Source organism: Ornithorhynchus anatinus, chromosome 20 (assembly GCF_004115215.2).
Source record: "Ornithorhynchus anatinus isolate Pmale09 chromosome 20, mOrnAna1.pri.v4, whole genome shotgun sequence".
Lineage (NCBI taxonomy): Eukaryota > Metazoa > Chordata > Mammalia > Monotremata > Ornithorhynchidae > Ornithorhynchus > Ornithorhynchus anatinus.
The window spans coordinates 21,143,023-21,156,378 of NC_041747.1; the positions used below are offsets into that span (position 1 = coordinate 21,143,023).

Sequence of the window (13,356 nt, forward strand, 5' to 3'; positions counted from 1 at the left end):
GAGCTTGGGCCTGGGAGTCCGAAGGTTCATGGGTTTTAATCCCAGCTCTGCCACTTGTCTGCTGTGTGACCTTGGGCTTATCACTTCACTTCTCTGGGCTTCAGTTACCTCATATGTAAAATGGGAATTGAGACTGTGAGCGCCACGTGGGACAACTTGATTACCTTGTATCTACCCCAGTGCTTAGAACAGTGCTTGGCACATAGTAAGTGCTTGACAAAAACCATTATTACTATTATTATTATTTCATGCATCTCTCTTAGAATCACAAAATCTCACTGGGAGGTTGGGCGTTCAAAAGGATGTGGAAGTCAAAAAAGTAGAGGAATTGGTGAGAGTCGTGTGTTGTGTATTGGTTTACACACCCGTAGGTAAATTTTCACCACCACCAATGACTCTGAGTAAAAACGTTCAATTAAAAGTGCATTTTTGGTGAATCTCACCAATACAATTGGCAAGCTTGTTTTGAACAAAATCCAATATCAGATGGAATTAGCGACAACATTTATTAGATTGGGGATTCCCGTAAGAAGATTTGAAAAAGAATGATCATAAATAGTTTCACATTATTATAATCTGAGGGAAAAGAAAGGAGAGGATATCTCAGGAAAGAAAAGAAAAATCGCGAAGAAACGAGAAAGATTTCTTACTCAAGACTTCCCACAGTCAGTGACTGTAAATGTGCTGAGCGTGTTTATTTAGCAAAATGGGTTCCGAGACCCCACTGAAACTAGAGAAGCCCGTGTTTTTAAAATTTCTCTCCAATTTTACCACAAGCCACAGTAACCTCTTGGGAATGAAAAAGCTGTCATGTAAGCATGTTTGCCTTTCACTGACGAGGAAGTTGAAACTTGTCCATAATAGATGACTCACTACTTGGGGACCTATAAAAGTAAAGGTAGCTCTGCCACAGAAACTCAGAAGCTTCCAGGTCTCCAAAGCCAAGATGATCAATTCATGCTTCTCCACGGCCCTCTTGGCTTTGGGTTTGGCCTACTGTTTGGCTCTGCCCATTCCCCACGATGACGATGACGATTTTACCAAAGAAGACCTCCAGTTGGCAGAGGTAGAGTCTCTAGGCCGGTCCCTGCGCTTTGGGGTGGGAAAAAAGCCCGACCGTTTTGACCATGGGAAATTAACCCACCGCTTTATCTCTTCTAGAGCTACCTGAAGACGCATTACAACCTCTTGTCCAATCCGGCCGGCATACTGAAGAAGAGAGCGAGCACGGCTGCCTCCAAACTTCGTGAAATGCAGGCATTTTTTGGCTTGGAGGTGACGGGCAAACTAAATGAAGAAACTCTAGATGTCATGAAACAGCCGAGATGTGGGGTTCCAGATGTGGGAGAATACAATTTTTTCCCTCGGAAACTCAAGTGGCCTCATTTTAACTTGACGTACAGGTAAAACCCAACCAAGTGTCCTTCTTGGTCATTTCCCTGGTATTTTATTTTTTATCTCAAAGAGCATCACAGTAAACATGAGCTATCACAGGGAAAAGCCTTATAATATAAAGCCTTCTAAATGCCCTGATGAAACAAATGACCAGGGGAAGAAGCTCTGCCTAGTGGGTAGAGCATATGCCAGGGAGTCAGAAGGACCTGTTTTCTAATCCCGGCTCTGCCACTTGTCTGCTGTGTGACCGTGGGCAAATCACTTAACTCTGCTGTTTCTCAGTTATTTCATCTGTAAATGGGGGTTGATACTGTGAGCTCCATGTGGGACATGGACTGGGTCCAACCTGATTAGCTTGTACCTACCCCAGCGTTTAGAACAGTGCCTGACACAAGTGCCTGGCGCTTACCAGATACCATAAAAATAAGAATGATGTTATTTATTAGATGCTAACGATGGCCCAAGCCCTGATCCTAACTAGACTAAAATCCTTGAAGACAGGAAACTTCTCTTCTAATTCTGCTGTGCTCTCCCAAGTAATGATAATTGTGGTAAAAGTGCTTAGTACCGGACTCTGCACACAAATACAACTGCTTGGTATTTGTTAGTCACTAGTTATATGGCAGGCCCTGGCCTAAGAAACAATCTAATCAGATCAGTACCTGACCTATATGGTGCTCACGACCTAAGGGAAAGTAGATATTTAATCCCCATTTACAGATGAGGAAACAGGGAAGTTCTGGGACTCACCCAAAGTCAGACAACAGGTAAATAGCAGACTCGGCGTTAGAACTTTTAATAAGGATGGTATTTGTTAAGCACTTACTCTGTGCCAAGCACTGCTCTAACTTTTGCTTCCTCCCTCCCAGTCCTGTACTAGTGAAAAGTCACTAGCTTATTCTGCACACAGTAAGTGCTCAATAAATACTACTGATTGGTTGATTGGCTAAGCACTGGGGTAGCTTCAAGATCATCAGAGCAGACCCATCTAAGAGGTAGGGAGAGCAGGTATCTTATTTCCAGTCAATCCGTCAATGTCATTTATTAAGTGCTTATAATCTTATCCATTTTATGGTTGGGAAATTTGAGGCCCAGAGAGGTTAAGTGGGGACCGAAGCAGCGTGGCTCAGTGGAAAGAGCACGGGCTTTGGAGTCAGGGCTCTGAGTTCGAATCCCAGCTCTGCCCCTTGTCGGCTGTGTGACTGTGGGCGAGTCACTTCACTTCTCTGGGCCTCGGTTCCCTCCTCTGTAAAATGGGGATGAAGACTGTGAGCCCCACGTGGGACGACCTGATTCCCCCGTGTCTCCCCCAGCGCTTAGAACAGTGCTCGGCACATAGTAAGCGCTTAACAAATACCAACATTATTATTATTATTATTATTACAAGGTCACACAATAGATGAGGGGCAGAGTTCTGGTAGTAAAACTTGGGTCTCCCAACTTAGACCATCCTGGAAATCTTGCCTAAAGAGCAGCACTTCTAAAAGTTGCACTTGACAGTAGTCTGGCACGGGAGATGTTAATTTAGCAGTAGCCTTTGTCTCGTTTCTGCTTTCCAACTCAATGAAAATTCCAAAATATTTGAAAATTTCACAGGAAGCTTGTTGTCCTGGTGTGATGAATCATCACTGATCTGGAACCCCAAAGTATTCCAGGTTAATTTATGGTAGAGATGAACTCTCAGAGGGATCAGTTGGGTGTGGGACGTTTGGCCCATATTTCTTCCTGAAAGGGATAAAAATGGAAAATTTAGTGAACATAGCTGTCTGTACTGTATGACCCAGTTTAATTCTCTTTAAATCATCGATGTACTCCTTGGAAATAATAGAGGACTGAGTCTTTGTGAGAAGAATCATGTTTGAAGGGGAGAATTTCCTCATCACTACAAAAATGGATGAACTGCCTATTTGTCAATTTGCAGTGCTATAAAAAACAACCTAATTTATAATCATGCTACTTATGCTTGTTTACTTGTTTTGATGTCTGTCTCCCCTCCATTCTAGACTGTGAGCCCATTGTGGGCAGGGATTGTCTCTATTTGTTGCTGAATTGTATGTCCCGAGCGCTTAGTACAGTGCTCTGCACACAGTAAGTGCTCAATAAATATGATTAAATGCCTGAATGAATGAACTTAAGTAAAGCAGACCCTGATCTTTGGAAGCTTACCATTTAAGGCAAAAAACAAAAGCGTGGACAGAGCTATCAAAGATAACTGGACAATCAATCAGTGGTATTTATGGAGCACTTTCTGTGAGTAGAGCCGGTGCTAAGCACGTGGGAGACTACGATACAACAGTTATCAATCAGTCGGTGGTATTTATTGAGCTCTTACTGTGTGCAGAACCTGGTAGTAAGCACTTGGGAGAGTACAGTGTAACGGAGTTTGTCGAAATGTTCCTTGCCCACAACGAGCATACAGTCTAGAGGAACAGATGAGCAGAAGCTAATGAATTAAATTCGTGAGGTGTTTATTATTGTGTACAAGCATGAAGAAAAGACCTTCGTGGGGGATGGAAGTGAACTCGTGACTGATGTAAGGGGCCGTCATATCCCTTCAGAGAAAGCTGCCCTGACCAGGCGACTATTTGGTAGTCCATTTTGCCCTGGCTCAGTCTGTCGGGTTGCTCATTGAAGTTTCATCTCTTAAACAGAATTATGAATTACACTGCCGACTTGACTCAGGCTGAAGTCGACAAAGCAATCAAAAAAGCGTTAAAAGTGTGGTCCAATGTCACCCCTCTAAATTTCACCAGACTGCGCAGTGGCACCGCTGACATCATGATCTCCTTCGGAAGGAAAGGTATCCCAGTCTGCCCTCCTCTCTCTTTTTTAAAAAAATTATGGATTTTGTTAAGTGTTTACTCTACGCCAGGCGCTGTGCAAAACGCTTGAAGACATGTCTTCAGTTTTATCTTGTTAGGGGAGATTCCCAAATGTTGTTTTGATTTTCAGAACATGGTGATTTTTACCCCTTCGATGGACCATCTGGGCTCTTGGCTCATGCTTTTCCTCCTGGGCCCAATTATGGAGGAGATGCTCATTTTGATGATGATGAAACCTGGTCAAGTGACTCCAAAGGTAATATTACTGCTAACGGTCTCTGCTTATGGAAAGGTTGACAGACTGTGTGGAGAATTAAGGCGCTGAACTGCTGGAGGGCCCAGTAAAGGGTACCGGCAAGGGGAGGGCTAGAAGGCACCTGTGACACTTCTGTGATCCCTCGTCAATAGGACTAGGGTGGGAAGAATTAAGTCCTCTTAAGGATGGATTTCTTAATAACTGATCAACCTCTGGAGAAATGTCAGAATTTCTAAGCAGAGCCTAAGTAAAACAAACCTCCCCTGTGGGCCTGGCTGGAGGCTCCGTACAGGCAGAGCTTGAGGAAAACAGTGGTTAAGACAATAATAAAAGGTTGCACTGATTGTTCTGTGGATGAATGGCTTTTGTTTCCTTACAGGATATAATTTGTTTCTCGTTGCTGCCCACGAATTTGGTCATTCCTTGGGGCTAGACCACTCCAGAGACCCAGGAGCTCTGATGTTTCCCATTTACACTTACGTTGGCAACACTGGCTTTGTGCTTCCTGATGATGATGTTCAAGGAATCCAGGCTCTCTACGGTATGATCTCTCACTGAAAAGGGCATTCCTAGACTATAGGAATATGGTTTTGTTGTATTGTACTCTCCCAAGTGCTTAGTACAGTGCTCTGCACACAGTAAGCTCCCAATAAATGTGATGGACTGTGCCCACGGCACCTACTCCCCCCCCCCCCCACCCCAATTATTACGGCAACTCAGTTTCATAGCTGGGGAACAAAGTGCTTACTAAACAGGCATGTGAGAGGATTTTCCCATTTGGCAGAGTGTCTGCAATTTTTAGATAATTCGGCTGGCCTGCATAGAAAGAATTGGTCTAGCGGGACCAACTTACTTCACTTTGATAATGATAGCAACAGTAAGGATAATAATTGTGATATTTGTTATGCACTTACTATGTGCCAAGCACTGTACTAAGTGTCGGGATAGATACAAGATAATGAGATTGGATCCAGCCCCTGTCCCATGTGGAGCTCACCCGCTAGTCCGCTGCATTTCATGTATGGCTCATCTTTGCAGTCAGTAAATGAGACTAAATCAGTCTCAGTCCTATGTTGTGTTATTTTATTGATAATAATAATAAAAATGATAACTGTGGCGAATGTTAAGTGCTTACTTTGTGCAAAGCACTATACTAAGTGCTGAGGTAGATGCAAGATGATCGGTTCAGGCACACACCCTGTCCTAGCTGGGTTCACTGTCTAAGGGGGAGGGAGAAGTGGCTTAGTGGAAAAAACATGGGCCTGAAAGTCAGAAGATCTGGGTTCTCATCCCATCCCTCCCAACTGTCTGTTGGGTGACCTTAGGCGAGTGTCCTTAATTCTCTGTGCTTCAGTTTCCTCTACTGTAAAATGGGGATTCAAAACCAACCAAATCTTCCTACATAGGCTGTAAGCACCACGTGGGTCGGGGACTGTGTCTCACTTGATTAACTTGGATCTACCCCAGTGCTTAGAACGTTCTTGACACATAGCAGATGCTTAACAAATGCCATAAAACGGTATTAAAACCCCATTTTATAGATGAAGAAACCGAGGTAGAGAAAAGTTAAGTTGCTCGAGGTCACACAGCAGGCAAATGGCAGAGCCGTGATTAGAACCCGAGTCCTCTGACTCCCAGGCCTGAGCTCTTTCCATTCTCTCATAACACAATTAACGCAATGCACTGCAGAGAGCAAAATCAAATGGAACATTTTGGCAAAATATATATTGTTAGGGGATGGGCTTTTTTAACCAATTAGATTTTTTTTTTCAGTGATCAACAGTGCATTTGATTGGAGGGGACTGAAATCCACAATATTTTCCTTGTGGATTTGAACCATCTAAAGCTCCTACTGTAGACACATCCTAAGATTTTTTTTTTTTTAATTTATTGGTGAAGGACTTCGGATTCCCTAAATTTCTCAAATTCAGTTTATGTTGCACTTGAGGGAATAGTTTAATAATCAGAGACAAGAAATGTGTTTTCCTATCATCATCATCATCATCAGTGGGATTTTTTTAGTGTGACTATGTGCAGAGCACTGTACTGATCACTTAGGAGAGAACAATACAAGAGTTGGTTTTTGTGTTCTGTGTATACAGTCACAGTGACCTCTTCACTGTCTTTTGGAGAATAGTAATAATAGTATTTATTAAGTGTTTATTGGGTTCAGAGCCCTGTACTAAGTGCCACTGGAAAGTTTGAGAAAATGTTGGGAGCTATATTGTAACTTTCAAAGGTTTAATTTGATAACAATTCACGGCTAACAGCTGGAGGGATGTAGTGGGTTGAGAATGGAACCAAATGGGAGAAAATAGCAATAATGGATCTGCACCAAATACTTCAGTAAAATAATCAGGAAAAAGAGGTGGTAGAAATTGATGGACCATTTGAAGCAGCATTTAAAAATGACTAGTGTGTTAACTCCTTGAGGATCTTGTCTATTAACTCTATTACACTGTACTCTCCCAAGGAGCCTGTAACAGCAGGTGTTCAATAAATACCACTGATTGATTGAGTGATCTATCGGTTGGAGGTTCTTGAGTGCCTTAGAGGCTTTTGACATACTGAATATCATGATGTAAATGCAATTAATTAAAACACATCTAGACTTCATTTTCTATTTTGGTTTCAGGTGCAGGAGGTGATGATCCGAACCCGAAACATCCCAAAACTCCAGAGAAGTGTGATGCCAATTTATCCCTTGATGCCATCACTGAACTTCGAGGAGAAATGATGGTCTTTAAGGACAGGTAGGCATGAAGCATGCATTTCCTAAAAGATATATCCTTTAAAATGCATTGGTTCTCCTAAGGCGATTAGATTGCCTAAGTAATCTAGGTAATTGTTAGAATGGGCGAGAGAAAGCAAAATTACAGTATATGGTTGCTAGAGTAATAAAATATTTCTTTGTTATAAAATCCACGTTTTCTCTTTTATGAAACAAGACTTTGATAAAAATGTAATCTCGAGACAGGGAAAAACACATTTAAAAGCCAGAGTTATTGGTGGTGAGAAGGCAATTTCTTTAAATACAATATTTCCTTTTTGTAAAAGAATAATAATAACAATAACGGTGATATTTGTAACACACAAACTTTGTGCCCAAGCACTCTGCTTTAAGTGCTGTGGTAGATACAATACAATGAGATCGGACACAGTTTCAGCCCTACAGAGGGCTGGCAGTATAAGTGGAAGGGAGAATAGTGTTGCTTAATGGGTAAAACACGGACCGGGGAATCAGAAGGACCTGGGTTCTAATTCCAGCTCTGCCACATATCTGGCGCATAACCTTGGGCAAATCGCTTCACTTCTCTGTGCCTCAGTTAACTCACCTGTAAAATGGGGATTAAGACCATGAGCCCCATGTGGGGCAGGGACTGTGTCCAGCCTGCTTAGCTTGTATCTACCTCGGCACTTAGAACAGTGACTGGCACATAGTAAGCACTTAACAAATACCATAAAGAAGATGATGAAGAAGAAGAGCAGATATCTAATCTTCATTTTAGGATGAGGAAAGTAAGGTACAGATAAGTTAACTGACCAGGCCCAGATCACACAGCAATACCTGGTTTGACAAAGGCCTTCGAAAAAACTTATTATACAAAGAGAGAGGAGTGGATAGAAATGTATTTCGTCGGAAACCGAATTTTCCTTTTTCCCCGTTAAGGTTCTTCTGGCGCCTGCACCCACAGATGGTTGATGCAGAACTAGTTTTAACTAAATCATTTTGGCCAGAACTTCCCAACAAGATCGATGCAGCCTATGAAAACCCTTTCAAGGACCTTATCTACATCTTTAGAGGTAAACTTTGTCTAGATAAAATGTAATAATTGTGATCCCTGTTAAGCACTAACTATGTGGCAGATACTCTTCTAAGTTCTGGGGGTAGAATACAAAGTTGGACAAAGTCCCTGTCCCACATGGGGTTTACAGAATTGGTCACCTTTTTACATGTAACTGGGGCATAAAGAAGTGAAGTGACTTGTCCAAGGTCACACACCAGACAAGTGGCGGAGCTGGGATTAGAACCCAATTCTCTGACTTCCAGGCCTGGGCTCCTTCCTCCGAGAAGCAGCATGGTCTAGTGGTTAGAGCATGGGCCTAGGAGTCAGAAGAACCTGGGCTCTAATCCTCGCTCTGCCACTTGTCTGTTGTGTGAACTTGGTTAAGTCACTTCACTTCTCTGGGCCTCAATTACCTCATCGGTAAAATGGGGATTAAAGGTGTGAGCTCCTTGTGAAGACAGGGACTGTGTCGAACCTTATATTCTATCCCAGATCTTAGAACAATGCCTGGTAAATAGTTAGTGTTTAACAAATACCATTAAAAAAAACCCTAACTAGATCATGCTGCTTCTCGAGGCAGGGACTGTGAATATCAACTGTAGTGTACTTTCCCAGTTGCTTCAACACTCATGGAAAGAAAGTCAAAGAATGAAATCTGGCTCATTCAATTCAATCTTCAACTTCAAGAGTCTGATTCTAGGAAAAGGCAAATAAATCACTCCTTCAGGCATTAGATTTGTGGGAATTCCTAAAGTAAAAGGCTATTTTAAAAATATATTTTGAGGCCTAGTTCATAGCGCAAAAACAGTAATATCAAAATATCAAAAATAAATGCATACTTGTATTTCATTCCCTAGCAGCAAGTTGTGTATGTGTGAAGAAAACAGGCCTAGAAATCCAATTTCCCTTGAGCAACTGGGAGGAATGAAATGATTTTGCTGAGTCTGTGGATTTTTCTTCCTGTAAAGTCCTCCACTCTAAATATTATGCTTTGGCTGCTTCTGTTTGACAGTGCCAGTAGTTTTCACGGATAATGACAGTGATTTATTCTTTTCCTTAACCCAAGGCAGAAAATACTGGGCTTTGAACGGGTATGAAATCCTTGAGGATTATCCCCAAAAAATATCGGAATTGGGATTTTCCAGGAACGTGAAAGCCATTGATGCAGCTGTCTTTATGAAAGACAGTGGCAAGACTCTCTTCTTCACTGGAGATCAGGTCTGGAGGTATGATAGCAATGTCTTCCTAACATTTCTCGTCAGTGACTTTGCCCTTTCTTCCTGCCGAAAACTTATTTTCTGGAATTGCCAAGTTCAAATGAACTCCTGATGATTGCTACGTTGTGGAAAACTGGGGGGAAAATCTTTATATCTACTTTATAGGGGGAAAGAAAAGAGGATCGGTTTCATCTCTTTCTTCCCTGTTAGCTCCCTTACTTGTTTTCAGTGCTGATGAGAGGTTTCATCCCATAATGGTTAATTTTAGAGCTCGGGCCTGGGAGTCAGAAGGACCTGGGTTGCTGGATCCTTGGATGGGTTTGATTCCCAAAGCCAGTTTACCTTCCTGAGCTTTCTTTCTCTGATTATCACAGCTACGATGAAGAGAACCATATTATGGACGAAAGTTCTCCCAGACCTCTCGAGGAGGAATTTCCAGGAATTGGTGATAAAGTAGATGCCATCTTTGAAAGAAACGGTAATTATCTTTTTTCCTCACTAACCCTGTTTATACCCTAGAGCCGTGACACAGCTCATACTTCTATTCATCCCAGCCAAAACATAGCCACGGATTATGCGTTAGCAATTAACAAAATAGTTTTGTAAAAAGCAAAAGCTGCTCTGCATAGTAAGGGCTCGGTAAATACCGTCAATTGATTAATTGCCTGGAAAGAAATGCATTCCAATCGATGATTAGTATTTATTGGGTGCCTACTGAAGGAAGAACTTTGTCTTAGGGAGATTAGAGTAGAATTAGAAGACATGATCCCTGACCTCAAGGAGATTGTAATCTAGAGGGGCAGACGGAAATCAAAGTTTCTTGCAGATAGAAGGACCTAATAGAGTTCATAAAGTTGTACATAAGTGCGATAGGGTGGAGGATGGTTGTGATAATCTAAGTGTTCAGGTGTCATCAAAGGGTTGATGTGACATTTGGAGACTATACACTGGAGAGATTAGAAATGAAGCAGGAAGACCTCCACTCTCTTCTGCATCTCCCCAACTTGCTCCCTTTATTCATTCCCCTGCCTCCCACACCCACAGCACTTATGTCCATATCTGTAATTTTTTTATTTATATTAATGTCCGTCCCTCCCTCTTGATTCTCGCTGCCACTCAGCCCATAGAGAACCTTTGAGGTCTAGTGGAAAGAGTATGGACCTTTTTTCTGCATCTGTAAAATGGGAATGAAATTCCTGTTGGCCCTCTTACTTAGACTGTGAATCTCATGTGGGACTGGATCTGTCCAGATTATCTTGAATCTATCCCGGTACAGTGCTTGGCACAGAGTAAGCCCTCGGGAATAATAATAATAATAATCGTGATATTCGTTAAAAACGTACTATGTACGAGACACTGTACTAAGCGCTGGGGTAGATGCCGGGTAACCGGATTGGCCACCACCCCTATCTCACATAGAGCTCAGGATCTTAATCCCCATTTTACAGATGAGAAACTGAGGTACAGGGAAATAAAGGGATTTTCCCAAGGTCATATAGCAGCCTTGTGGCAGAGCCGGGGTGAGAATCCACGTCCTTTGAATCCCAAGCCCGTCTTCTTTCCTCTAGGCCTCGCTGCTTCCATATGCCACACTGATTATAATTATTATTCTTAACTTGCCCTTCAGCCTGCTTGTGATCGACTGGAGCCACAGAGATCTCATTCATAGGAACATTTACCGTCCCCCAACCCGGCCGATATTTAGCGGAAAATCCCTCACTAACCACTGTGTCTCAAAGTGGGACGGTTGCCCAATCTGAGCACTGAAAACTGAAACCTTGAAAAATCCTGAAATCATTACAAAATACAACCTGGAAAATTCTGATCGAGCACAGAGTTGACTTAAAAAAACCAGCCAGCGCCCGATAGATTAGAAAGCCCAGTTTCGCTATGCTAGCACGATACCTGTAGAAATACCTGATTGTTTTCAGTAACTATTATTCCTCTTCTCCTAGGTTACCTCTACCTTTTCAGTGGACCCTTACAGTTTGAATACAGCATCTGGAGTAAACGTATTGTTCGTGTCATGGCTACAAATTCCCTTTTGTGGTGTTAACCTGGAGAGCAATCAGTAGCATATGGGAAAACTACTGCTTTTACACGAATGATGGGGGGGATAGCAGGGGAAAGAGTAGTTCTGTGAACAAACTTCAGTAAGTTACCATAGTATGTACCGATTACATGATTAGGTGGTAATATTATTTATGACAAAATAGAACTTAATGTCAGTAGTTTAAAAAAAGGGACCAGAAAGTTTAGCATCTCCAAGGGTCAGTGGAGAAGTCCATGAGGTTTTTTTTAATGGTATTTGTTAAGCGCTCACTATGTGTCAAGCACTGTTCTAAGCACTGTTATAAGCTCTGATGGTCCTCAGGGAAGCATCAGACACCAACTCATTGTCAGTGTTTTGCCCACGGGGGAAGAAAAATGGGCTCCCGTTGGGCTTTTTCCCAAGAAAATTCTCACGTTCCCACTGCCCATGTGAGTGAGAATGCCTTTCAGGGAGGGAGGGATTAGGGTGATTCATGGTTGACAGTAGAGAATTGGAGACATCCATCCAGGATCCCGTTTCCTTCCCAGCCCTGCATGGACTTGATGGGTGCTATTTCACCCGACACGTAACCTCATTGAATTTTTTTTTATAGATAGCGTTTCCAAACTCTTTTAGTTGTGTGTTGGAAGTATATTTTTGAAAGCAGAGACGCATGAAGCCAAGAGAAATAGCTCGGAATTTAAGGAATCGTAATGCTGGGGAAAAAAATCCATCCAACAGCAAGAAACAGCTTCAAGTATGTTAAATGCATTTTGAAGAAGTGCTATATTTTATACATCAAAGGGGGACTGAATTTAAATGTCAGTTTTATGTGATGCCTTTTGTCTTTAACTTTGGCATCTGCTCCACGCTTGTAGTGCGGGGTTTGAATGGTTTGAGAACATTCTCAGAGGTATGAATAATTATGGTGATTATTTCTGTTCTTTCAGAGAATATTGAATAAAAGATACAAATGTACCTGTGTGTGTCAGTATCTGAGGAGGCAAGGTTCTGTTGGCCGTGTCGGAAGGGTTGTAAACTTCCAGAGAATGGTCGATCGGTCCATTATTTATTTATTGAGATTGGGATTTACAGCGTGCTTACTCTGTGAAGAATGCTGTACTGAACTTGGTAGATAGGATCGCTGGCCTGCTCTCAAGGAGCTTATACTGTCCCAGGTACGAGAGCAGTTTGGTGCAGGAATGAGCTGAGACACAAGAAAGTCTGAGTAGCACCCTTATTGCCCGAAACTTAGTCAATCAAGCCATCAATCAAGCAGGACATAGGCTTTTCTGCTCGATGAGGAAGAAATGGGAAACAACTGGAGAGTTTTTGAGGAGGGAGGAGGGATGCATGCAGAATGATGTTGTAGAAAAATGATCCAGGCAGCAGAGGAAAGTATGGACTGAGTGGAGAGAGGAAGGAGGCAGGGAGGTCAGCGAAGAGGCAGTTGCAATAGTCAAGCTGAAATAGAAGTGCTTGGATCTGCGGAGTGGCTGTTTGGAGAGGAAGGAGCGGACCCTGTGAGCACTTAAAGTTTCTCAAGTTTAGGCTTCGGGGAAGGGGAAAAGGCAAGCCTGGGTTGCAAATGCAAAGACTCATTTTAGCCTGGGCCAGGCGAGGAAAGCTGGCCACAGCTGGCCACAGCGTTCAGAAAGTCAGTGGCTGAGAGACTCTGGCTTTCTAGCGTGGCTTTACTTGACTTTACTCATCCTCCCAGCTAGAGGCACAAGTCATTCTCTCCCTTCCTCTTTCCCTCAATCTCTCCCTTTGTCCTTCCCTCACTCCCTTCCTTCTTCCACTCTCTTCCCTCCCTCCCTTCCTCCTTCCTTCACTCCCTCCCTTC

At 42.6% G+C, this 13,356-nt stretch overlaps 1 protein-coding gene across 1 annotated transcript; it reads left to right on the top strand.

Annotated features, from left to right (window-relative positions):
- The first annotated feature begins 919 nt into the window (after positions 1–919).
- Positions 920–12,488, top strand: LOC100078901 (collagenase 3-like). The gene is made up of 10 exons (XM_001509853.5): positions 920–1,066; positions 1,162–1,403; positions 4,047–4,195; positions 4,348–4,473; positions 4,853–5,014; positions 7,109–7,226; positions 8,144–8,277; positions 9,328–9,487; positions 9,853–9,956; positions 11,434–12,488. The coding sequence occupies exons 1-10, from the start codon at positions 947–949 to the stop codon at positions 11,532–11,534; spliced, it is 1,416 nt and encodes a 471-aa protein (XP_001509903.1). The 5' UTR covers positions 920–946; the 3' UTR covers positions 11,535–12,488.
- Positions 12,489–13,356: the final 868 nt, after the last annotated feature.